Source organism: Chiloscyllium punctatum, chromosome 19 (assembly GCF_047496795.1).
Source record: "Chiloscyllium punctatum isolate Juve2018m chromosome 19, sChiPun1.3, whole genome shotgun sequence".
In the NCBI taxonomy this organism is placed as follows: Eukaryota; Metazoa; Chordata; class Chondrichthyes; order Orectolobiformes; family Hemiscylliidae; genus Chiloscyllium; species Chiloscyllium punctatum.
Window position 1 is genome coordinate 52,883,587 of NC_092757.1, and position 24,649 is coordinate 52,908,235.

General features: G+C 43.4%; 1 protein-coding gene across 2 annotated transcripts in view; it reads left to right on the top strand.

Moving 5' to 3' along the window:
- The window catches only part of rasa4 (RAS p21 protein activator 4), a 255,322-nt gene that overhangs the window by 224,399 nt on the left and 6,274 nt on the right, over nucleotides 1–24,649 (top strand). For both annotated transcript variants that reach the window (XM_072589403.1, XM_072589404.1), the window contains 7 exons: nucleotides 2,838–3,030; nucleotides 10,434–10,571; nucleotides 11,932–12,076; nucleotides 15,772–15,944; nucleotides 17,004–17,141; nucleotides 22,452–22,587; nucleotides 23,573–23,693. In XM_072589403.1, coding sequence (XP_072445504.1) covers nucleotides 2,838–3,030; nucleotides 10,434–10,571; nucleotides 11,932–12,076; nucleotides 15,772–15,944; nucleotides 17,004–17,141; nucleotides 22,452–22,587; nucleotides 23,573–23,693 — 1,044 coding nt within the window. The remainder of the gene's footprint in view (nucleotides 1–2,837; nucleotides 3,031–10,433; nucleotides 10,572–11,931; nucleotides 12,077–15,771; nucleotides 15,945–17,003; nucleotides 17,142–22,451; nucleotides 22,588–23,572; nucleotides 23,694–24,649) is intronic.

The following is a 24,649-nucleotide window of genomic DNA, read 5'->3' on the forward strand; positions in this document are numbered from 1 at the left end:
CCCAGAACTCGAGAGAGCAGAACAGGAACACTTATTTAAGAGATTTAAATGGAACGGGTATCCCAAGACCACTGTCCCCTGGTACTTATACAACAAATCTAAAGAAGAAATAACTACACGACTAGACATGGTTGTGACCATACCATAAAAGATATATCAGCAATGACTACTTGACTACTTAAACCCCTAGGAATCATTGTGGCCCACAAACCAGTAAGCACAGCCCACCAGCTCCACACAAAAATTAAATACCCAACACCCACATCCAACAGGACAAACGTAATCTACAAAATACCCTATAAGCACTGTGAAAAACACTACCTAGGACCAATGGGAAGAAAACTGACCATACAAGTGCATGCATATCTGCTCGCAATTGCCAGACATGACCAGTACTCTCTCATTTCCACCCACACAGACAACAAAGAACACAAGTTTAACTGGAATGTAACCATTCTAGCGCAAGTAAAACAGAGGCACACGAGAGAATTCCTTGAAGCCTGACACTCCAACCGGAACTCAGTCAGTAAACATATTGAACTGGACCCCATACCTAAACCACTCAGGTATGGAACTGGAAGTACCAGAAAACAGAGACACATAGATACCAGGTGGGACAGACCACCAATGCTTCAATGGAGGCACACTGATGATGTCATCTAGCGAGAAGACAAAACGTCTGCAGAAAAACACATCAGCTCAGCGAACAAATGTACGACCTCATATTCTTCAAGTATCTGCCTCAATAGATTAAACAAAAACATAGGGTGGCATGGTGGCACAGTGGTTAGCACTGCTACCTCACAGCACCAAGGATCCAGGTTCAATTCCAGCCTCAGGCGACTGTCTGTGCGGGTTTCCTCTGGCAGACCAAAGATGTGCAAGTTAGGTGGATTGGCCATGAGAAATGCAGGGTTACAGGGATAGGGTAGGGGTGTGGGTTTAGGTGGGGTGTTCTTTGGAGGGTTGGTATGGGCTGAATGGCCTGCTTCCACATTGTTGGGGTTCTATGGTCCTAGAGAGGAGGCAGTCTTGGAGGAGAAGCAGATTCAGATATTGAGCAACGTGATAGACAAGTAAAAAAAGAAATTGTGAGACAATAAAGTGAAATTATAATTAATGTAGGAAGAAGAGCAAAACAGATGTCCAAAGGAAAATGAGGCTTCTAGAGGGAGGAATTGATAATGGGCAAATGAGAAGAAGACAATTTAAAGGGAGAGAGAGATACTTTGTATCCATTAGTTTTTCATTGTAGTAGGTGATGCTCACTATGGGATGGCTTCTGAGTAACCAGAGCCATTGTCTGGATGGAACAGCCTCAACCACCTCCTTTCTCGCCAATGATCTTAAATCTGCCAATAACCCCTTGGTTTGGATCACCAGAATTGATTATACTGCACTTGTGATGCAAATGCTATGCTTGTTGCTCAATTTCAGAATCGGAGATGATCCTGTCCCTGTTGATAGAGGATAGAAAGTACACCTCAGAGATCTGCAAAAACTGAGCATTCATCAAGCTGCATCCTTTCAGCTGCACAGAATGACAGCAGGAGCAGCGATAAGCTGATAGAAAAATACCTCAGCACCTGTGTTGAAACCATTTTTTGTTGCATAATGTTGTAATTTGTATAATGTAAGCCAGCAATCTGTTTAAAATCAGCAAACAGAGTTCCAAGGGGTTACTACATTTGTTATAAATTTGCTGCAATAAAATATTAGTTGCAATCAATAATGCCTACAAACGAGAACAGAATCTGTTGTAAGATTTAGAGTAAATCAATCAGAATAGTTTAAGGATTGAATGAAGGCGGTCAGGGGAGAAAGGTGTTATCTTTGGGGAGGTTCCCAGTCACATGGGTACTTGGAACAGGGAGAAGATGCCCAATATTGAGAAGGTAGCAGGCTCTGAGCTTTTAAGGAGAAAGTGAGGGCTGCAGAAGAAGAAGGGCTCATGCCTGAAATGTCGATTCTCCTGTTCCTTGGATGCTGCTTGACCTGCTGCGCTTTTCCAGCAACACATTTTCTGCTCTGAGCTTTTAAGACTCAGACAAAGTTCAGCTAGCAAGGTGTTGCAATATTTGTTTTCTGAGTAACCTTCGAACTCAGAACTACAAAGGCAATACAAGCTGGGTGAAGTTACCTGTCTGTGAAAAACTGAAATTATGCCTGTGAGCAGCTCCTGGAGTGCAGTTCCAGAATCCAAAGTCCCGACTGGAGAGTGAACTACAGAATGTGAGTCGCCTTTGAGGATGTTTGTGATGGAGAGGCTTGTGAGGGAGTTCTGAAGCTAGGTCTTTAAAAGAGAGAAAAAGTGGAATCCTTTGTAAAGCTTAATGAGGTTTGATGACCCACTGTGCCACTGATGTCTGGCGTTTGGTGAGAAATCTGTGGGATCTATCTTAACCACATTTGTTATTTGATATACTCTGTGGGGTGTTCGGCCACAATTTCTCTGTTAGCTATATTTACCTTGTGATAAATCTGGATGTTGGACATAAATTGTGTTTCCCTTGTAGCTTGCATTACTTGAGTATATTGAAGTTGACTGTCGTCTGTCCAAAAGTCTGGAAACCTGTTGTTTTATTCTCTTGTATCTAGGATCTCAAGTTTTGTCAATTTATTTTCAAAACAGTGTTACTGGTCCTGAGCCAGATCATGATATAAATTTGGCATCTGGACTGTAACACACCACAGAGAGCAGTGAATTACTCAACGTGTATTCTGTTTGACAATCTCCCCTTGTGGAATGCTACAGCACACTGTGCAGCAATGTATACAGCGTACAAAAAGACAACTACACAATATATATTCTGTGTCTTAAACCATCTTCCTTTCAGTTGTTCAGGTCTGCATCGATGCCACACTGAGGCAGATATCATTCAGCAGAGTGCACAGTGTCTACAGTCCTACCTGACAGAGTTAATTGAAGCCATTGTGAATTCAGTGGAGCAGTGTCCTTCCTTGATCAGAGCCACCTTCAAACAGCTCTTTAGAAGTGTGGAGGAGAGATTCCCTCAGGATCCCTACAGGGTGAGTATAGCAGCCGTTTTATTGAGTTCACCAGCTTTCTCAAGGCTCTTGTGTCCAATCAAATCTCCCTGTGCAATGATGTAACGAACCCTGGAATCTGAACTAAAGTCCCTAAAGTACAGAGTTTCCTGTCTGCTTCTGGTTCAGATTTGCCCTTTCATCTAAAGTTATCACTACTGCGCAGTTGAACTCTTTGCTGTTTTCGTTGAATATACAATTAACTTCAGTCTGTTCTCAGACCCATTTACATAGAACATAGAAGAATACAGCGCAGTACAGGCCCTTCAGCCCTCGATGTTGCGCCGATCAAAGCCCACCTAACCTACACTAACCCACTATCCTCCATATACCTATCCAATGCCCGCTTAAATACCCATAAAGAGGGAGAGTCCACTACTGCTACTGGCAGGGCATTCCATGAACTTACGACTCGCTGAGTGAAGAACCTACCCCTAACATCAGTCCTATATCTACCCCCCCTTAATTTAAAGCTATGCCCCCTTGTAATAGCTGACTCCATACGTGGAAAAAGGTTCTCACTGTCAACCCGATCTAACCCCCTAATCATCTTGTACACCTCTATCAAATCACCCCTAAACCTTCTTTTCTCCAATGAAAACAACCCCAAGTGCCTCAGCCTTTCCTCATAGGATTTTCCTACCATACCAGGCAACATCCTGGTAAACTTCCTCTGCACCTGTTCCAGTGCCTCCACATCCTTCCTATAGTATGGCGACCAAAACTGCACACAATATTCCAGATGCGGCCGCACCAGAGTCTTATACAACTGCAGCATAACCTCAGGACTCCGGAACTCAATTCCTCTACCAATAAAAGCCAGTACGCCATATGCCTTCTTCACTGCACTATTTACCTGGGTGGCAACTTTCAGAGATCTGTGTACATGGACACCAAGATCCCTCTGCTCTTCCACACTACCAAGTAGTCTACCATTAGCCCAGTAATCCATCTTTTTATTACTCTTACCAAAGTGAATCACTTCACACTTAGCTACATTGAACTCCATTTGCCACCTTTCTGCCCAGCTCTGCAGCTTCTCTATATCCCGCTGTAACCTGCCATATCCTTCCTCACTGTCTACAACTCCTCCGACTTTCGTATCATCCGCAAACTTGCTCACCCAACCTTCTAACCCTTCCTCCAGGTCATTTATAAAAATGACAAACAGCAATGGTCCCAAAACAGATCCTTGCGGAACACCGCTAGTGACGGCACTCCAAGATGAACCTTTGCCATCAACTACTACCCTCTGTCTTCTTCCAGAGAGCCAATTCCTAATCCAAACCTCCAACTCACCCTCAATGCCATATCTCTGTATTTTCTGCAGTAGCCTACCATGGGGGACCTTATCAAACGCCTTACTAAAATCCATATATACCACATCTACCGCTTTCCCCTCATCTACCTCCTTAGTCACCTTCTCAAAGAATTCAATAAGGTTTGTGAGGCACGACCTGCCCTTCACAAAACCATGCTGACTATCCTTGATCACATCATTCTTATCCAGATGTGCATAAATCCTATCCCTTACAATTCTCTCTAAGACTTTGCCCACAACAGAAGTGAGACTCACTGGCCTATAGTTACTAGGATTATCCCTACTCCCCTTCTTGAACAAGGGAACCACGTTTGCTAGCCTCCAGTCCTCTGGCACTACTCCTGTCGACAAAGAGGACACAAAAATCAAGGCCAATGGCTCTGCAATCTCCTCCCTTGCTTCCCAGAGAATCCTAGGATAAATGCCATCAGGCCCAGGGGACTTATCTATTTTCACCCTTGCCAGAATTTCCAACACCTCTTCTCTACATATCTCAAAGCCATCCATTCTACTTATTCGTGCCTCAGTATTTATATCGACAACAATGTCCCGTTCCTGAGTGAATACTGACGAAAAGTATTCATTCAGCGCCTCACCAATCTCTTCAGCCTCCACACGCAACTTCCCATTACTATCCTTGATTGGACCTATTCCTTCCCTAGTCATTCTTTTATTCCTAACATACCTATAGAAAGCCTTAGGGTTTTCCCTAATCCTACCAACTAAGGACCTTTCATGTCCCCTCCTTGCTGCTCTTAGCTCTCTCTTCAGGTCCTTCCGGGCTACCTTATAACTCTCAATTGCCCCTATTGAACCTTCACGCCTCATCTTTACAAAGGCCGCCCTCTTCCATTTAACAAGGGATTCCAACTCCTTATTAAACCACGGCTCCCTCACACGACCCTTTCCTCCCTGCCTGATAGGTACGTACTTATCAAGGACACTCAATAGTTGCTCCTTGAACAAGTTCCACATATCAATTACGCTCTTGCCTTGGAATCTACTTTTCCAATCCACACATCCTAAGTCATGCCTCAACGCATCATAATTTCCCTGCCCCCAGCTATAACTCTTGGCCTGTAGTACACACTTATCCCTCTCCATCACTAGAGTAAAAATCACCGAATTGTGGTCACTGTCCCCAAAGTGCTCACCTACCTCTAGTTCTAATACCTGGCCTGGTTCGTTACCCAGAACCAAATCCAGTATGGCCTCACCTCTTGTTGGCTTATCTACATATTGTGTCAGGAAACTCTCCTGCACACATTGCACAAACACTGACCCATCTAACGAACTTGAGCTATAGCTTTCCCAATCAATATCAGGAAAGTTAAAGTCTCCCATAACAATCACCCTATTACTGTCACTCTTCTCCTGAATCATCTTCGCAATCCTTTCTTCAACGATTCTAGGACTATTAGGAGGCCTGTAAAAGACTCCTAACAGGGTGACCTCACCTCTTCTATTCCTAACCTCAACCCAAACTACCTCAGATGGCAAATCTTCGTCCATCTTCCTTTCCACCGCTGTAATACTATCTTTGACAAGCAAAGCCACACCCCCCCCTCTTTTGCCCCCACCTCTGACCCTACTAAAACATTTAAACCCTGGAACCTGCAACAGCCAATCCTGTCCCTGATCTAGCCATGTCTCCGTAATAGCCACAACATCGAAGTCCCAGGTACCAACCCACGCTGCGAGTTCACCTACCTTATTTCGTATACTTCTGGCATTAAAGTACACACACTTCAAGCCACTCTTCTGTTTACAGGCACCCTCCTTTAAGATTGATGCCATATTCCTAACCTCCCTACACTCCAGGTCCTGCACCCTAAAGCTACAGTCTGGGTTCCCATGCCCCTGCAGAGTTAGTTTAAACCCCCCCCAAGAGCACTAGCAAACCTCCCCCCAAGGATACTGGTGCCCCTCAGGTTCAGGTGCAGACCATCCTGTTTATAGAGGTCCCACCTTCCCCAGAAAGAACCCCAGTTATCCAAGTACCGAAATCCCTCCCTCCTGCACCATCCCTGTAGCCACGCATTTAACTCTTCTCTCTCCCTATTCCTCGACTCTCTATCACGTGGCACGGGTAACAAACCAGAGACAACAACTCTGTTCGTTCTAACTCTGAGCTTCCAACCTAGCTCCCTAAAAGCCTGTCTGTGCCTTTATTAGAGGTTAAAGGCTATTTTTATTCTTGTGCTAGACACACTGGAGACAATGATTGTTTCATGGTGACCAGAGCCAATATAGTGAATTCCCCTCTAATGTCACAGCCTTCAGTACCAACAAAGTCTGTTTACTGGGGAGTTTCTTACTTAATACTTTCTCAGAACTCTACAGAGAACATAGCCCAGACCATCTCGCAAGCCAGCCTTCCAGCCACTGAAACTATCTAGAGTTTTCACTGCCTCAGGAAAGCAGCCAACATTATCGAAGTCAACCTACCCCACTCTGGTCATAATCTTTACCAATCTCTTCAGGCAGGAGATACAAAAGTTTAAACACATGGGCCAGCAGGTTCAAAAACAGCTTCTTCTCTGCTGTTAGCAGACTTCTGGTCGGAACTCTCAAATTTTAAATCTAATGTTGATCTCGCTCTCTGTACACCGTGTCTGCAGCCGTAACACTGTATGTTAATGCACTTTGTATGGTATGAACTGCCTATAGTTCTTCTAATGCAATGATTGGTTTCTTGTGCGACCCCATGTTATCGAAAAATCACACTTTAGACACAATGTTTAAAGTATTGTCGATGTGATCATGTTACAGCCAACACGCATTTTAAAGGTTTGCACTTTAGAAACAGTGTCCCCAATTCATCAATCGCATTACAGTGAATTCATGTTTACAAAATGCACATTATGATAGAACAACCTGTACTGCACATAAAACTGCACCTATGTACATGTGACAATAATAAATCAAAATCAAATCAAAGTAAATAGAAAAATGTGAAGACTGTAAATTAGTGCCAAATACGTACTGGAACTCTAACAAAATTGGATGTGTAGTGGACAGCACAGAAGGTTATCTCAAAGTACAATGGGATCTTGATCAGATGGGCTGAGGAATGGCAGATGGAGTTTAATTTAGATAAATGTGAGGTGCTGCATTTTAGTAAGGCAAATCAGTGCAGGACATATGCACTTAATGGTAAGGTTTTGGGGAGTGTTGCTGAACAAAGAGACTTTGCAGTGCAGGTTCATAGTTCCTTGAAAGTGGAGTCCCAGGTAAATAGGATTGTGAAGGCATTTGGTATGCTTTCCTTTATTGGACAGAGCCCTGAGTATTGGAGTAGGGAGGTCATGTTGCTGCTGTACACAACATTGGTTAGGCCACTTTTGGAATATTGTGTGCAATTCTGGTCTCCCTCCTGTCGGAAGGATGTTGTGAAATTTGAAAAGATTTACAAAGATGTTGCCAGGATTGGGGGATTTGAGCTATAGGGAGAGGCTGAATAGGCTGGGGCTGTTTTCCCTGGAGCATTGGAGGCTGAGGGGGTGACTTTATAGAGGTTTATAAAATCATGAGGGGCATGGATAGGGTAAATAGACCAGGTCTTTTCCCTGGGGTTGGGAGAGTCCAGAATTAGAGGGCGTAGGTTTATGATGAGAGGGGAGAGATTTAGAAGGGACCTAAGGAGCAACTTTTTCACACAGAGGGTGGTACGTATATGAGTTGCTGGAGGAAGTGATGGAGGCTGGTACAATTACAACATTTAAAAGGCATCTGGGTGAATATATGAATAGGAAGGGTTTAGAGGGAGATAGGCCAAGTGCTGCCAAATGGGGCTAGATTAATTGACATGTTTCACATGGACGAGGGTCTGATTCTGTGCTGTACATCTGTCTGACTCTGTGTGGGATTCAGATGCCAGTCCTCTCCTCTGAATTTCCAAACTCCACAAGTGCGACCTTCTGAAAGCATTAAACATGGGCAGAGGCAGAGAGGATGGGAACATCAGGGAGATAATGCTTCAGCTGGCAGGGGTTTGTTTTGTGGTGGGAATTTGTAAAGAGTTGGGATGGCTCATTTATTTAGTCTTTCACCCACATGAGGAGCAGCAATGAAAACAGCACAAGGGGAAACCCTACATCATATATCTTCAAAACAAACTGGCCAACAAATAGTCTTGGTTTTGAATTTGAATAAATATTCTTTGTTTGAGCAATGTGATTAGCATTTTTCTCTCTTTTGATGAGTTCCATCCAGAAACTGGACCTTGCCCCTATTCTTAAACCCACCACCCCTCAGAGAGTAGGAGGAGGCTGGGTCAGAGATACATCTCTGAAATGTTTTACATTTCACTCTTTACTTTTCATTAAAATAATTACACTGTGTGCCCCTTAAATATTGGTCAGATATTAGTGTTCAAATGATCACTTGCACCAGTAAAGGTCCATACTTTGAGTGAAAAGGCAGATGGTTATCAGCCAGGTTGAGTTCCAGAACAGGGTTAGAAGTGCATTTTTGGATGGGATTATCGTGGATTATGAACAGGTTAGAACTAAATTTAATTTCACATGGAAAAGTAATTCAGACTATTTAGAAAAAAGACTCAAATAAGAGGGGAGCTTGACAGTGTTGTTAGTCTTGAGTCTTCCCCAAGCCTGGCTTTGCTGGATGAGGCTGGGGGACACACGGTTCCAGATGGCCACAGCAGAGGCTTCCAGTACTTGGACCTTGGGGTTACACCCGATGACTATGAGTAGATGGGATTGTAGTTGATAACATATGCATGTAGAAATATGTGAGTGTGAGATCAGGGGGGAGCCAGGTAGCCAGTTAGCTTAATGACTCGGGTGTGGTGCAGAATAAAGCCAATCCCTGTCATGGTTGTGATAGTTTATGGATGCCCTGCCTCACCACCTATACACTTGTGGATCAGTTACCCTCAAGTTATACTTAAACTAATCGTGCATCTCTCTCTCTCTCTCTCTCTCTCTCTCTGTCTAATGGAGACAGATGCCTCTGGTTCTTCATACATTTTTGATTTAATTTATTATTATCACATGTACCTAGATGCAGTTAAAGGTTTTGTTTTGCATGCAGTTCAGGCACATCATAACACACATAGTGCATTAGGGTAATAGAACAGAGTGGGAAATACAATGTTATGGCTGCAGAGAAAGTGCACAAAGAGTGAGGTAAACATTAGATTTAAAATTTGAGAGATCCATTTCAGATAACAGCGGGCAAGAAGCTGTACTTGCATCTGTTGGTCTGTGTGTTTAATCTTTTGTATCTTCTGGCCTGCAGAAGAGGTTGGAAGAGATTATAACCGAGGTGGGAGGAGTCTTTGATGATATTGTCTGCCTTTCCAAGGCAGTGAGAAGTGTAGATGGAGTCAGTGGATGGAAGGTTGGCTTACGTGATGGACTAGGCTGTGTTCACAACTCTCTTTAGTTTCTTATGGTCCTGGGCAGAGCAGTTGCCGTACCAAGACATATTCATCTGGATAAAATGCTTTCTATAGTGCATCTATAAAAATTGGTAGGAGTCTTTATGGACATGCCAAATTTCCTTAGCCTGCTGAGGAAGTAGCAATGTTTTTCTGGCCATTTCTGAGACCAATGGCTCTTCCACTTTAGGAGCCATTCTGTGCCACAAATGTTTAAGGAATCCCTCACCAAATTAATACCAATCACTTTTTAAAAAATTGTTGGAGTGGTTATAGCTCGAGCACATCTTTTCCCATCATTCCTTTCCCCAGTGTCACTAAAATGCCTGATTCTGATGAAACCAAAGCCACTAACAAACCTTTCTCATTTTTCACTATGTCTGGTTCCTGGACTGCTGTATGTTTTACAATATATTCTGATCTAATTTCAGAATTTCAACATCATCTGGGTTTTCAACCAGTCATGATCTGGATTGCACGGCCTATAAGGGGCTGAGAGGGGTGAGGGACTTCACTAACAGCTGTCAAATTGGAACACGGAGATTACAGGCCAATGGGGAAAATGGAGGAGAGGGAACTCCTTGGAAGGTTTGCTCAAAGGGCAGGTGGAGACCTGGAGATGTTGCCCTCTGATTAATCATGCTGTTATTTTCTGTACAGAACATCAAGTATATCGCAGTTACCAGCTTTCTGTGTTTGCGGTTCTTCTCACCGGCCATTATGTCTCCCAAACTTTTCTACCTACGCCCAAAGCATGCAGATGCACGGACCAGCAGAACATTGCTGCTCCTCGCCAAGGTGAGATTTCCAATGATTGGGTGGTTTGACAGTGTCTAGTGTGACATTTTCATGCAACATCTTAATCCAAGATGTCCTCTAAGAGGGGAATCAGACGAAAAGAAAAAATTTACAAAAGCCAAAGAGACGGACTTTAGGATAGGAAAGGAGTGTATGGAGAAAATTTCTGACCTTAGCACCATGAAGACATGACCACCAGTTGGTAGATCAATTAATATCGAGGATGTAGAAGATATTGGAGTTGGGTGTGTGTGGTGTTGTCTCTCAAATTTGTACAGAAACGGACAGGATGCCAAAGGGTTTTGAAAGCAAGAAGAAACATTTTTAACTTGAGGTTTTCAGGGACCAGGAGCCAATGTAGTTCAGAGAACACAGAGTAATAAGTGAACAGGACTTGCTGTGAAGTAGGATAGGTCAAGAAAAAAGCTTGGGAACCAGTGAACATGTGTTTAAAATAATTGCCAAAGGAACCAGTGGGAATATAAGGAGGCATCACTTTTACAGAAAGCCAGAGATAGTGAAGCCAGCTTCAATAGGAACTTTCAAAAAGAAATTGAGTAAATACTTGAGAAGGACAAGTATGCATATTTATATGAAAAGAGAGTGAGTGGAACTAATCAGACAGGTCCTTTAAAGGGGACTGGCTCAGACACAATGGGCTATTGTCTCCTTAACAGTCTGTTTCTATGATTCTACGTGAAGTCCATAATCAGAAAATATATCACATTCTAAAGATAGCACAAGAGTAGACAATAGAAACACAAGCATCCTGTAATAACATCAAATCATACATAATTAGAAACCATTTATCGACTCAGAATCGATTGGCTTAGTGAGTATATGTGGAATAAAGATGATTCTGTAATAAATGTTTATGTTTAAATTAAAAATGATGTGCAGCATGTTCATGCAGACATTAAACAGACAAAGGGTAATGAACTGTTAAAAAGGTTAAATGGGCTTAATTGAATCAGTCAAAGAAAGATCACAAATAGTGCCCCTGTTCCAAGAGTACAGAACACAAAAGAAGACAAGAATGTACATTAATATCAGATCATCAGGAAACATATACCCAAGAGCATCAACAAAATGTTATAGCTTTGTTTACAGGAATGATTTATCCCTGTACCAGCATCACTAAAAGCAAAGAATTGGGGTTTTGCCTCGTTATTGCTGTATTCAAATTGGCCGCTGTAGTTTCCTACAACACAAGGATAGCTACTTTTCAAAAAGTACTTCATTGTTGGTGAAGTGCAATGGGAAATCCTGGGGCCATGAAAACTTCTCTACCAGGAACACCTTCATTCATTTTAATAATGAATGGCATACAGAACAGATACTCAGGCTTTCTGTCTTGTAGGCAATCCAAAGCATTGGCAACATGGATACCAACTTAGCTCGGGAGAAGGAAGTTTGGATGGCACCACTGCAGCCCCTTATTCTCCAAGGAGTCACGCTGTTTAAAGATTTCATTGTCAAGCTAATTGACTTTGAGGAGGAAGAAGGTAAATATTTTCAGAGTTCTGTCGAGACACCGTTCACTAAAACAATTCATTCGTCAGTCCTCAACTATTGGTGCTGCATAGACTTGGTTCTGGTATCTATAGACCAATCAAGTTAAGGTGTGTTGTTTGGATATGGGCCACACTTTCACTTTCCTGCCTATTCACCAAGAAATGGTATCTAACTAATTTTCTATTCAAAAGAAAGAACTATAGCTCAATCACAAGTCCAATTATCAAATAGTGAAATAATGTGATTGCTACAAATCTTCAGTGAATATTTTTTATTTCTGAATCTAGTCAGTGATCATCATTGACTATTCAGGCATGGTGTGCATCATGTTGTGGTATGAATACATTCGGATTGAAGGCTTCTGGGTGTTGACCAATAAGATGGCAACCTACCGTGATGACAACAGTCATCCTACTGCCCCTCAACCTCATTGTTGAGCCACACATTGATAGAGCGAACAACCAACACTAATGATTGCATTTTAAGACGCTAATTTGCTGAGCGAGCAAAGCTGGGCAATCCCCGTTATATATTTGTCCTGACATATTTGGGGTGGCACAGTCGCTCAGTGGTTAGCACTTCTGCCTCACAGCGCCAGGGACCCAGGTTCAATTCCAGCCTCAGCGACTGTCTATTTGGACTTTGCATATTCTCCACGTGTCTGCGTGGGTTTCCTCTGGGTGCTCCAGTTCTAGAGGTGTGTAGGTTAGGTGGATTAGCCATGGGAAGTGCAGGGATAGGATGTCGGGTGGGTCTGGGTGGGAGTCAAGCAAGTCATCCAGGCCTTTCCTGGACTCAGCACTCAGCTTTACCTAATGCTGTCCCAACCTAGGGTTCTGCTATGCATCTACTGTAAATGTGATCTAAACCTCAGTGCATGTATTTGAAGTCACGCTATGTCCCAGTCAGTCATCACCTCTATACTTGTTAACCTACATTGGCTGCAGCTTTAGAAATGCCTGAATTTTAAAATAAACATTGTTGTTTTCAGATCCCTCCATGGTCTCACCCCTTCCCTATCACTGTAACCTCCCACAACCCTCTGAGATCTCTGAACTCCTCCAGTTGCAGCCTGTTGAACATCCCTGATTTCCACCAACTCACCATCATAGTCATGTTGCTTGGGGTATCTGGATTTCATTCGCTAAACATCTCTGCCACTCCCTTTGTCTCCTTTTCCATGGTGCTCCTTGAAACCTATTTTGTCAATCTGCAAAGTTTGTGAAGGTTTGTAGCTCAGGTTGAGGTTTAGGGTGTAGGTTTACTCGCTGAGCTGTAGGTTTGATATCCAGACATTTCATTACCTGGCTAGGTAACATCATCAGTGGTGACCTCCAAGTGAAGCGAAGCTGTTGTCTCCTGCTTTCTATTTATATTTTTCTCCTGGATGGGGTTCCTGGGGTTTGTGGTGATGTCATTTCCTGTTCGTTTTCTGAGGGGTTGATAGATGGCATCTAGATCTATGTGTTTGTTTATGGCGTTGTAGTTGGAGTGCCAGGCCTCTAGGAATTCTCTGGCATGTCTTTGCTTCGCCCGTCCCAGGATAGATGTGTTGTCCGAGTCAAAATGGTGGTTTTTTTCATCCGTGTGTAGGGCTACGAGGGAGAGAGGGTCGTGTCTTTTTGTGGCTAGCTGGTGTTCGTGTATCCTGGTGGCTAACTTTCTTCCTGTTTGCCCTGCGTAGTGTTTGTGGCATGGAATTTTGTAGATGATGTTGGTTTTGTCTATGGGTTGTACTGGATCTTTTAAGTTTGTTAGTTTTTGTTTGAGAGTGTTGGTGGGTTTGTGTGCTACTTTTTTTCCGAGGGGTCTCAGCAGTCTGGCTGTCATTTCTGAAACTTCTTTGATGTATGGTTAGGCGGTTAGGGTTTCTGGCTGTGTTTGGTCTGCTTGTCGTGGTTTGTTCTTGAGGAATCTGTGCACTGTGTTTTTTGAGTATCCGTTCTTCTTGAGTACATTGTATAGGTGGTTCTCCTCTGTTTTCTGAAGTTCGTCTGTGCTGTAGTGTGAGGTGGCTCTGCAGCACAGACGAACTTCGGAAAACATAGGAGAGCCACCTATACAACATATTCAAGAAGAACGGATACCATTTCGACTGGGACAACACATCTATCCTGGGACAGGCGAAGCAAAGACATGCCAGAGAATTCCTAGAGGCCTGGCACTCCAACCACAACGCCATAAACAAGCACATAGATCTAGATGCCATCTATCAACCCCTCAGAAAACAAACAGGAAATGACATCATCACAAACCCCAGGAACCCCATCCAGGAGAAAGATATAAATAGAAAGCAGGAGACAACAGCTTTGCTTCACTTGGAGGTCGCCACTGACGATGTTACCTAGCCAGGTAATGAAACGTCTGGATTTCAAACCTACAGTTCAGCGAGTAAACCTACACCCTTTGTCAATCTTTGTTGTCATCAGTCCCAATGTGTGACTTTGTCAAATTTTGTCTGTTTGTGCTGTTATGAAGGATCTTAGGAACTTTTACCACATTTAGATGCCATTGAAATGCCAACTGTTGTGATTTGAATGCTGCAGCAAGCTGAAAGGTTGGTGAACTCTTAGTGAGGGGTTCACTGACAGTTCTTCAATCTGTTAACTTCTGAAAGTTTTAGCTCCTGGTGAGATAACGCCACGGATGTGGGGTTCCTCCTTCAGGGAATATCTTTTATTTCTGAGTCTGGTCAGTGATCATCACTGACTATTCAGGCATGGTGTGTTTACATTCTGAGTAAAGGCTTCTGGGTGATGATCAATAAGATGGTGAGGTTTAGCCCCCCCCCATTCTAAAGATAGCTGAGGCCAATTGCAGTCTCAGTACTGACTAGGTCAGAGTGCAGCAGTCAAACCTGCCTTTTCAGACACTAGGGCTCCTTTAACCATTCGCCTGCCATGTTCATCTCAGATTTTACGCCAGTTCAACAGAACATTGTGAAAGTCCACGTTGCTGTGGCTTTGTAAAGAAGTTCTAAGATACTACTGCTCCCTCTGCTACAGCAACCACAGCCATCATACCAATAGATACTGCAAGACTACATACCCCACCCCATTGACTATTGGCTGCTTGCAACCTTGATTCCTCTACATTCCTGAGGTCAGGAGCAATGTGCCAGGAACTGGTGAGGCTACAATAGCAATAGAACATGGTAGCTCATATCTAAGGAGGATTTCTGACCTAAGCTGTTGGCAAAAAATGCCAGTCCAGTTGAAGCGAGCCTTGCAAGCTGTGCTGCTGGTGTATGCAAGAGGCAGAAACTCCCATTGGCAGTGGAAACTTCTAAGGACAGGGAGGGGGAAAGGAGGGGTTTGGAGGGGCTGGGGGGAAAGTCAAGCTTTGCCTCCTGGCTTTGACTGCACAGCTCCAGTCTCCAGCCAGCATGGTGCCATTATATTGGGTTTGGATGTTGGTGTTCGAGGTTATGGTACAATTGCTGGGGACGGGGCGCTAGACTGTCTGGTATGTGTACTCCCCTTCTCCTCTTCCCCTCCGTCTCCCAATACAGGGTTAAACAATAGCACTGGCAGAAGCTGGTGAGAAGCCATCTACCCATCCTGTTAGTTCAAAGGGTCCAGAGTGATGAAGACAAAAGGGTGGAACAAGGGGAAATGAAGTGAGAACACAAGCTGTTGGACAGAGAGTAATGGAAAGTCACCTTTAAGTGCCTCCTTCGTTTCAGAGTTGGAATCCCGGAAACGAGTGACACTGCAGACAACATCCACCATTAAGGAAGGATATTTGTTGATGCACCGAGCCAAGGAGCGGGGGATCCTAACATCATCACATTTCAAAAAACATTACTTTTGCTTAAACTATGAGGCACTGTGTCATTCTAAAATGTCCAATGCAAAGGTACGTGATTATTATTCTCCACTAATTATAATACAACTGACTAGTGGAAGTGGGATTACCTTAGATAATGTGAATGGGGTATAAGAGAGTTTGTGTTGTTTCAGTCTTTGTACTGGCCATGGTAGTTCAATGCTTCCCCCTCTAACTTGTGATGTGGTTACTCTCGTTAAATAGCCAGTAGTGTCTAATGGAGGGAGATGACTATGGTTCTTTGTGGACTATGGCTCCATACCTCAATAACCTAGAAGCCAGAATACTACGTTAGAACTCACTCTATAACACAACTCTTGCCTTTAAAGTATTTCAATTTATCTGTTGTTAAAATTTTTCAAGAATAAAGACATCACAGAGTTCATCTCCACCACACTTACTCAATGACACTCTCTTTATATCACTGTAGAGATTCCTAATATTTTGCCAGCTTTCTCACATAATCCTCAACATGGTACATCACAAGATAATCCAAAGTAATGTCCAAAACCTCCATCCTAATTTACCTTAGCATAGGAACATCATTAGTGCTAAATTTTCATAACAGTCACTGTGTGAAAATTCTGGAAATGGCAGCACTGAGGATGTACCTCTACAGCACATGGACTGGAGTAATTCAAGGAGATAGCTCACTGACATTTTCATAAGGACAGTTAGGATGGGCAATAACGTTTGGTCTAGTCAGGTAGACAGGAAATGGGTATCAGAGAATCAAAGTTAAGTTACTTATATTTTTGAATAAAGTTGTCATTTCAAGTATTGGAGCTCTGCAGGTTTGCAGTTTTGAATTGTGATGGTACCTCTTTGGATGAGCAGAATTTTCCCCCAACTAAATATTGAGAAGAACAAAACCATTTTCCTTGCAAGTTAGTTCAGAAAGTCAGCAGATCCACTCCCTATTGGACGATAGCAGGTTCCATGACCTACTTCCTATTGGACAATTACTTCCCTTAAGCCCAAAGCAAGCTGATCCTGCACAGATTCGCTGTTGAATGGCCTCACCTAATTTGATAGAATAAACCTCAGCTTCAGGTCAATCATGGGTTTATTGTTTGATCTATTTCACAGACCAGTGCCTGCATTCCACTGTCCAAGATCAGAGCGATTGAGAAAGTTGACGAGAAGTGTTTTGGTAGCGCATACGTTATGCAGATCATTTCGACTGATGGCAGGGGACAATTTGAAATCATGTATTTGCAGTGTAAGGTATGTGGACCTTGACCTATCCCTTACCAAATAACTCTTCCTGCTGTGAAGTGGTGCCTGTCCCTGTAAGGATATGGGAACTACCTGTCCCTCACCTTCTGCCTAAGAAAGTTCCATCTGCTTTTGTAAAATCTGGTCTCTAATGATATATAATGTTTCATCAGGCAGCTGATTCAGATATTTGGAAGATTTGATGTCATGCTGTCATTATGATGATAACTCATGAACCTAAAGATAGGGTGACAACACGTTGGAGTTTCTGAGGTACAGTCTGGGCTTTCCTCAAACATCCCTGTGATCCAACCTTTTCCTCAAAGCAGTTCAAATGACACTAATTCCATGTTTATGTCTTTGTCAAATATATTCTGGGTCTGAGAGAGACAAAGTGGTATGGCATGGCTTCCTCCTTCCGGTCTGCACCAATCCCATTGCATTGCACCTGTATCCCCTCCCCTTCTCCACTCCCTTGACCTTTCCAAGGGAGGTGTTATGACTTTTCCAGCGCTGATTGCTCCATTGCTGATGACACCTTTTAAATTATCTAAGGAATAGGGTTAAAAGTGAAGACTGCACATGCTGGAGATCAGAGTCGAGAGGGTGGTGCTGGAAAAGCACAGCAGGTCAGGCAGCATCCGAGGAGCAGAAGAATCGAGGTTTCGGGCATAAGCCCTTCATTCCTGATGCTGCCTGACCTGCTGTGCCTTTCCAGCACCATATTTTCGATGAAGGAATAGCTCATTCTAGCTGGATGTCATCACGTGACCTTCAAGTGCTCCTCCCCCAGATACCCGCCATAGGTTGTCCTACATGCCAATCATTGTGAGGCCCTGTGTTACCACGGCTTTCCAATGTATCCTAGCTTTGACTTTGATCAATCTGCTCACCTTCCCTCAAGACCAAACCAGTCTGAAACGTGGTAAAACATCACCAAATGTTTCAGTGGAGGGCGAAGGGAATTTGGGAGAATTCCCTGTGATAGGGTGGAGGGTAGGACATGAAATGACCAAAGGGTACATGGTACAGGGCAACAAAGATCAATAGATGAGTCCAGATGATGTGTGAATGGCAGGATCCCAAATCACTGCTGCCAAAATGAAGAGGAAATGAGAGGAACAAGAGTATAAAAGACCGGCAGAGAAAAATGAAACACAGCAAAGGCAGAGGCTCTGATCTGATGAACTCAGGGTTACGTGCAGAAAGCTGTGAAGTTCCCAGTCAAAAGATGATGTGCTGACCTCCGACCAGTCGGTCTTTATCTCTGCATTTACTGTTACTGACACGTAAACAAGCAAAAGAAAACCAGAAGTTACAGCAAAACAAACCTCATGAAGCTGACATCTACAAGGCCAGCTCAAACATGTGAAATTACGTAAGATATGGCTTTCTGACCCGAGGCATAGTAAAAATAGCATGCCTTTGTTTCTGTTAATCTGAGAAAAATGACAGGATCATTTTAACTTTGGCAACGTGGCATAACTTAGAGTCAAAGAGATGTACAGCGCGGAAACAGACTCTTCGGTCCAGCTTGTCCATGCCAGCCAGATATCCTAAGTTAATCTAGTCCCATTTGCCAGCACTTGGCCCATTTTCCTCTAAACCCCTCCTATTCATATACCCATCCAAATGCCTTTTAAATGCTGTATTTGTACCAGCCTCCACCACTTCCTCTGGCAGCTCATTCCGTACACACACCACCCTCTATATGAAAACGTTGCCCCTTAGGTGCCTTTTAAATCTTTCCCCTCTCACCCTAAACGTTTGCCCTGTAGTTCTGGACTCCCTGACCCCAGGGTAAAGATCTTATCTATTTATCCTATCCATGCCCCTCATGGTTTTATAAACCTCTATAAGGTCACCCCCTCAGTCTCCGACGCTCCCGGGAAAACAGCCCCAGCCTGTTCAGCCTCTCCCTGTAGCTCAAACCCTCCAACCCTGGCAACATCCTTGTAAATCTTTTCTGAACCCTTTCAAGTTTCACAACATCTTTCCGATAGGAAGGAGACCAAAATTGCACGCAATACTCCAACACTGGTCTAACCAATGTCCTGGATGCCTACAACATGACCTCCCAACTCCTGTACTCAATACTCTGATCAATAAAGGAAAGCATACCAAACACCTTCTTCACTATCCTATCTACCTGCAACTCCATTTTCAAGGAGCTATGAACCTGTACTCCAACGTCTCATTGTTCCCCAACACTCCCTAGGACCTTGCCATTAAGTGTGTAGGTCATGCTAAGATTTGCTTTCCCAAAATGCAGCACCTCGCATTTATCTGAACTAAACTCCATCTGCCACTTCTTAGCCCATTGGCCCATTTGTTCAAGATCCCATTGTAATCTGAGGTAACCTTCTTCGCTGTTCACTACACCTCTAATCTTGGTGTCATCTGCAAACTTACTAACTATACCTCTTATGCTCGCATCCAAATCATTTATTTAAATCATGAAGAGTAGTGGACCCAGCACCGATCCTTGTGGCACTCCACTGGTCACAGGCCTCCAGTCTGAAAAACAACCCTCCACCACCACCTTCTGTCTTCTACCTTTGAGCCAGGTCTGTGTCTAAATGGCTAGTTCTCCCTTTATTCCATGAGATCTAACCTTGCTAACCAGTCTCCTATGGGGAACCTTGTCAAACACCTTACTGAAGTCCATATAGATCACTTCTACTGCTCTGCCGTAATCAATCCTCTTTGTTACTTCTTCAAAAAACTCAATTAAAAACAATAACTGCAGATGCAGGAAACCAGATTCTAGATTAGATGGTGCTGGAAAAGCACAGCAGTTCAGGCAGCATCCGAGGAGCAGGAAAATCGACGTTTTAGGCAAAACCCTTCATCAGGAAGCCATGATTTCCCATGCACAAAGCCATGTTGACTAAGGTCTCTTTGTTCAGCAACCTCAGACCTTACCATTAAGTGTATAAGTCCTGCCCTGATGTGCCTTTCCAAAATGCAGCACCTCACAAGAATTTTAAAAATAGGCAGGTGGATTTACCCTTCCAGCTCCCACATACCCTGCCCTCACATGTTTAGCCTACTCTCCCGGGTCTTTCAATGTGTATTTCAATTGAACTGATCTGAAGAAGTTAAGTCTTGATTGCATTTGTAACCAGACAAGGGTAAACTGTTGTGATGAAGCTGTTGGAAACAAGCAGGTGTGTAATTCTGTAATTTTTGTTTTAGTTTCTTTCTGGATCAGATATTCTCCACCAGGCTCTCTCAAAGAATAGTTGGGCTTGATCTGCCACAGACTCCCTTGAGTTTTGTGAATCATCCCCCTTTCCCCTGGCTGTTGAGATGTCAAGTTTGTTGATTTGTGGTTCCATACATTTTTAAGGCAGTAACATGACATTACAACGTGTGGCATTCTGACATAAAGATAGTCACCTCCTTGTATAGAGAGAGAGAGAGAGAGAGACAGATGAAACATAGAATCCAATGAGAGAAACTCTCTGGAATAATAGCCTTGCAAATAAACTTCAAGGTATCTGACTCAACAGAACTTGACTGTCTGTGATATGTGTTACGTGAGCTAACATCTATAATGAATGATAAACGGTTTCAAAATGAAGCTCCATTTACCCTCTCATATGGAAATAAAGATCCTATGGCTGTGTTGTGTGGAAGAGCACAGGAGTTCTCAACATCTTGGCCAATATTTATGCCTTAAACAATGTTATCAAAAGACCGTTTTTTGGTTGTTGGCTCTTGCTGTTTGCGAGATCTTGCTTCGCATGAATTGGCCATTGGATTTCCTACATTTAAACATTGACTAGACTTTAAAAGTATATCATTGGTTGTAACACATTTTGAGGTGGTGAAAAATGCCATAGAAATGGAAATTGTCCTTCCCTGAATCTTGTCTGCTGCCTCCTGCTGGTACAGGTCATGGAGAACGAGCAATAGATTGGGTTCATATGGATAATGCCCTGTACTGAAACCAAGTAGATCTCATTCCCCATTTGCATCATTCCTGTTCCCATGTAAACCTGGCTCTCTAGAAGGTATGAGTGCCTGAATGGGAAAATGAAATGATGGAAATTCCAGAGAGGTGTGAAGACAAGCCACCCCTTAAAAATGTTGATTTTTTTTTGCCCCCTATTATTTTCAATAACATTCAGGTTCATGTTAAGCTCTTTCTTCATTAATAGATGTTTATTCTTATAAAAATCCACATTTGGAATCTGGACTATCCACCAGAACACTCATTCTCCAACCACCAGCCAGCAGTAACCTAGTTCATGTTGTCACTTTAAACCTTATATTTTATGTCAACCAATTTCTTAGCTGTCACCCTCTGCCGTGCTCCAGGTCACCCTGGAACTCCTCCCTCTCTCCATTCTTTCACAATGTTCTTCATTCTCTCCAATTCGGTCAGCAATTATTCCCATTCCTCCCCAATTAAGTTGCGTCTACGCCTTCCCAAGTTGAGGATGTCATTCTTCTCTCTGTCCTGATCATATGCTAAGACCATTCATTATTACTCAGACTGTTTGTGTCTCTCACGTTTGGAATGAAATCACTTAAATTTAAATGTAATATATGAATGAAATCTATCTGTATCTTGGTTGTCATTAGTGAGTCCTCCTCTTAGAACAGAAGAGTTTGTGAATGGGGCCCATTGTCTTCATCCTATATCACTCCTGGGATTCAAATGATGCAGCAATATCGGAGACAATTATTCGACAACAAAGCTCGGCTTATGACCCAAACATAACTCTATTGAGTGAGAGCTTTAACTGTTCCACCCGAATAAGCTGCAGCTACCATCATACACTGTATCTCCAGATCTCTTTTTTTTGGGAAGTAATCTGTCTAATTCATCGAATCCCTCCAGTGTGGAAACAGGTCATTTGGTCCAACAAGTCCACACCAACCCCCTCCAAAGAGTATCCCGCCCAGACCCATTCCCCTACCCTGTTACTTTACATTTCCCCTGACTAATGCACCTAATCTACACATCCTGGGACTCAATGCACAATTTAGCATGGCCAATTTGTCTAACCTGCACATCTTTGGACTGTGGGAGGAAGCCGGTGTAATTGCTGGTGTTTCCCCTCCAGCTCTGTAATAAATGGATAATGTTAAGGAATTTGGCAAATGTTATCATGGATCCTTCTTGGTGATTGAGTTTAACCTCTGTAATAACCAGTAAGTTTTATATATGACTGATGGGTTTTATATTAATTCCCTGTGATAATTCATGTATGTGATGAAATGATAACTCTTCATTCTAACTCCTTGGACTCTTCATCTACCCTTGAATATTGAAACAGTTGATAGGTAATTTTATTTCATTTTCAGAATGTGAATGAACTGAACCAGTGGCTGTCTTCATTGAGGAAGCACTGTGTTAGCAACGAGCAAATGCTGAACTCATACCATCCTGGAGTCTTTAAAGGGGAGAAGTGGAGCTGCTGCCACCAAAAGGAGAAAGCTGGTAATGCAGATACTTGCATCTGTGAAGTTTGGTCAAAGGAGAGGGTGAGACAGGGGTCGGATCCAAAACACCGGGACAACGAGGCAGGAATGAGATACGAAAGAGGCACGTCTGGGGTTCAAGATATAGGGATAGGACTTTGGATTGAGGGAAATAGGAACGAGCAGTCACTATCAGCCTGGACTTGGAGGTGACTCACTGATTGATCTGTGCTTTCCATTGTGGAGAAACAGTGACCTTTATACAATGACGATGTATAGGATTTAGGAAGGTGTGACATGTGGGGCCTGATGGCAAACAGTCTGGTTCCACTGCTGGCTGACAAGGGTTTGGGGTCATCAGTCACTGCACTGATATCGTGCAGAGGTCCTGAGGGTGTTGTGGGGTTGAGGGGGGTATTAAAACTGCAGCATGAAGGAGATCATCTCCAAAATACCATTCTCATCCCTCCATCATTCTCTTTATTCTATGATCAAACACTTGCATACTCAGTTGATCTTTCACACAGTCCGTCCTATGCTTTCTTTAATTCCCACACTTGTTCACTCCTTCACTTTCACATGCTCTTTTTCATTTACACTCTCCCTCACACAATCTCTCACTCTCCCTCACTCACTGTACCTCCATGCCATCTTCTCCCATCTGCTCAATGATTAACTCACTGTCTGTTCCATAAATTTGCAGGGAAAAGTGATTAAGTATTCCACTCTGAAGGGGTAGCATTTACCACAACAGTCCCACCTCCACAGATCATGTAACAATTTAAGTTTGGTATTGCTGAATATGTCAGCAGACGGCAGTCCCACCCCACCCCCGATCATGGAACAATCTAACTTTAGTATTGCTGAATATGTCAGCATTCAACATGAACCTGCATCGCGTGCTCCGTTAACTCATTGGCCCTTTATGTTTGCCAAATGGAATGATTCGGAGACAGTTTGTTGAAGCTGGAGGTGACTCTGACAGTGTGTTTACTGATTGACAGCTCCAGGATGTGACAAGACCCATTTTGGAGTGACTCTTCAGGAGTGGAATGATCCACTTAATCCTGATCTCGAATCCCATCTGATCTATAGGCAGCTGCTGTCAGCCCGGGATTTATTAATGTGAGTATCTGATGAAGGCAGGAAATGTGAGCAATGACTAACCTTGAGTGAACGTTGTTAGATTGTCCCTTGTGTCACGTAGCATCCCTCACCCAGGGGACAGCTCCTTCACAGCTCTGTGCCAAGGTCAGTCAACCACTTGAACATAACGAGCAGCTTCCTGGGCAGTGCCCAGGGCAGATTAGGAGAGGAAGAAGGACATTCACAATTTGACATTTCCTCTGCTCCTGTCAGGAGGCCTCTTTCATGACAGTAGTTGGCAGCACTGGGGGATAATGTGGGCACAGCCTCTTACATATCTATGTCTCAGCAAAAAGTGTTTGGGATCGCTAGTCACGACAGGATTTCTGGGATTGTTGTACAGATGGTACACGATGGAACCCCAAATCACAGTAAATACTTCCTTTCCACAATTGCCTTCACTGTGAAGTAGCCCTGAGCTCCTGGTGGGTCGGCTACTTCAGCTAAGAATCAACTACATGGGCATGTCACTGGCTCCACAGAGAGGTCAAACAGGATAAAGACACTGGCTTCCCTTCCTTAGTGAACTGGTTCGGTTACAACCCAAGTCTTCAATGGTCACTGTTTTGATCCTAACTTTCTTGTTTCCTGATCTTTCAAAGTTTGTGAGAAGATTTGTAGCTCGGGTGCTCGTTGTTGTGGTTCTGTTCGCCGAGCTAGGAATGTGTGTTGCAGACATTTCGTCCCCTGTCTAGGTGACATCCCCAGTGCTTGGGAGCCTCCTGTGAAGCGCTTCTGTGATCTTTCCTCCGACATTTGTAGAGGTTTGAATCTGCCGCTTCCGGTTGTCAGTTCCAGCTGTCCATTGCAGTGGTCGGTATATTGGGTCCAGGTCAATGTGCTTATTGGTTGAATCTGTGGATGAGTGCCATGCCTCTAGGAATTCCTTGGCTGTTAGAGAACAGCCCGTAATGTTCAGGGTGGGTTGGCCATTG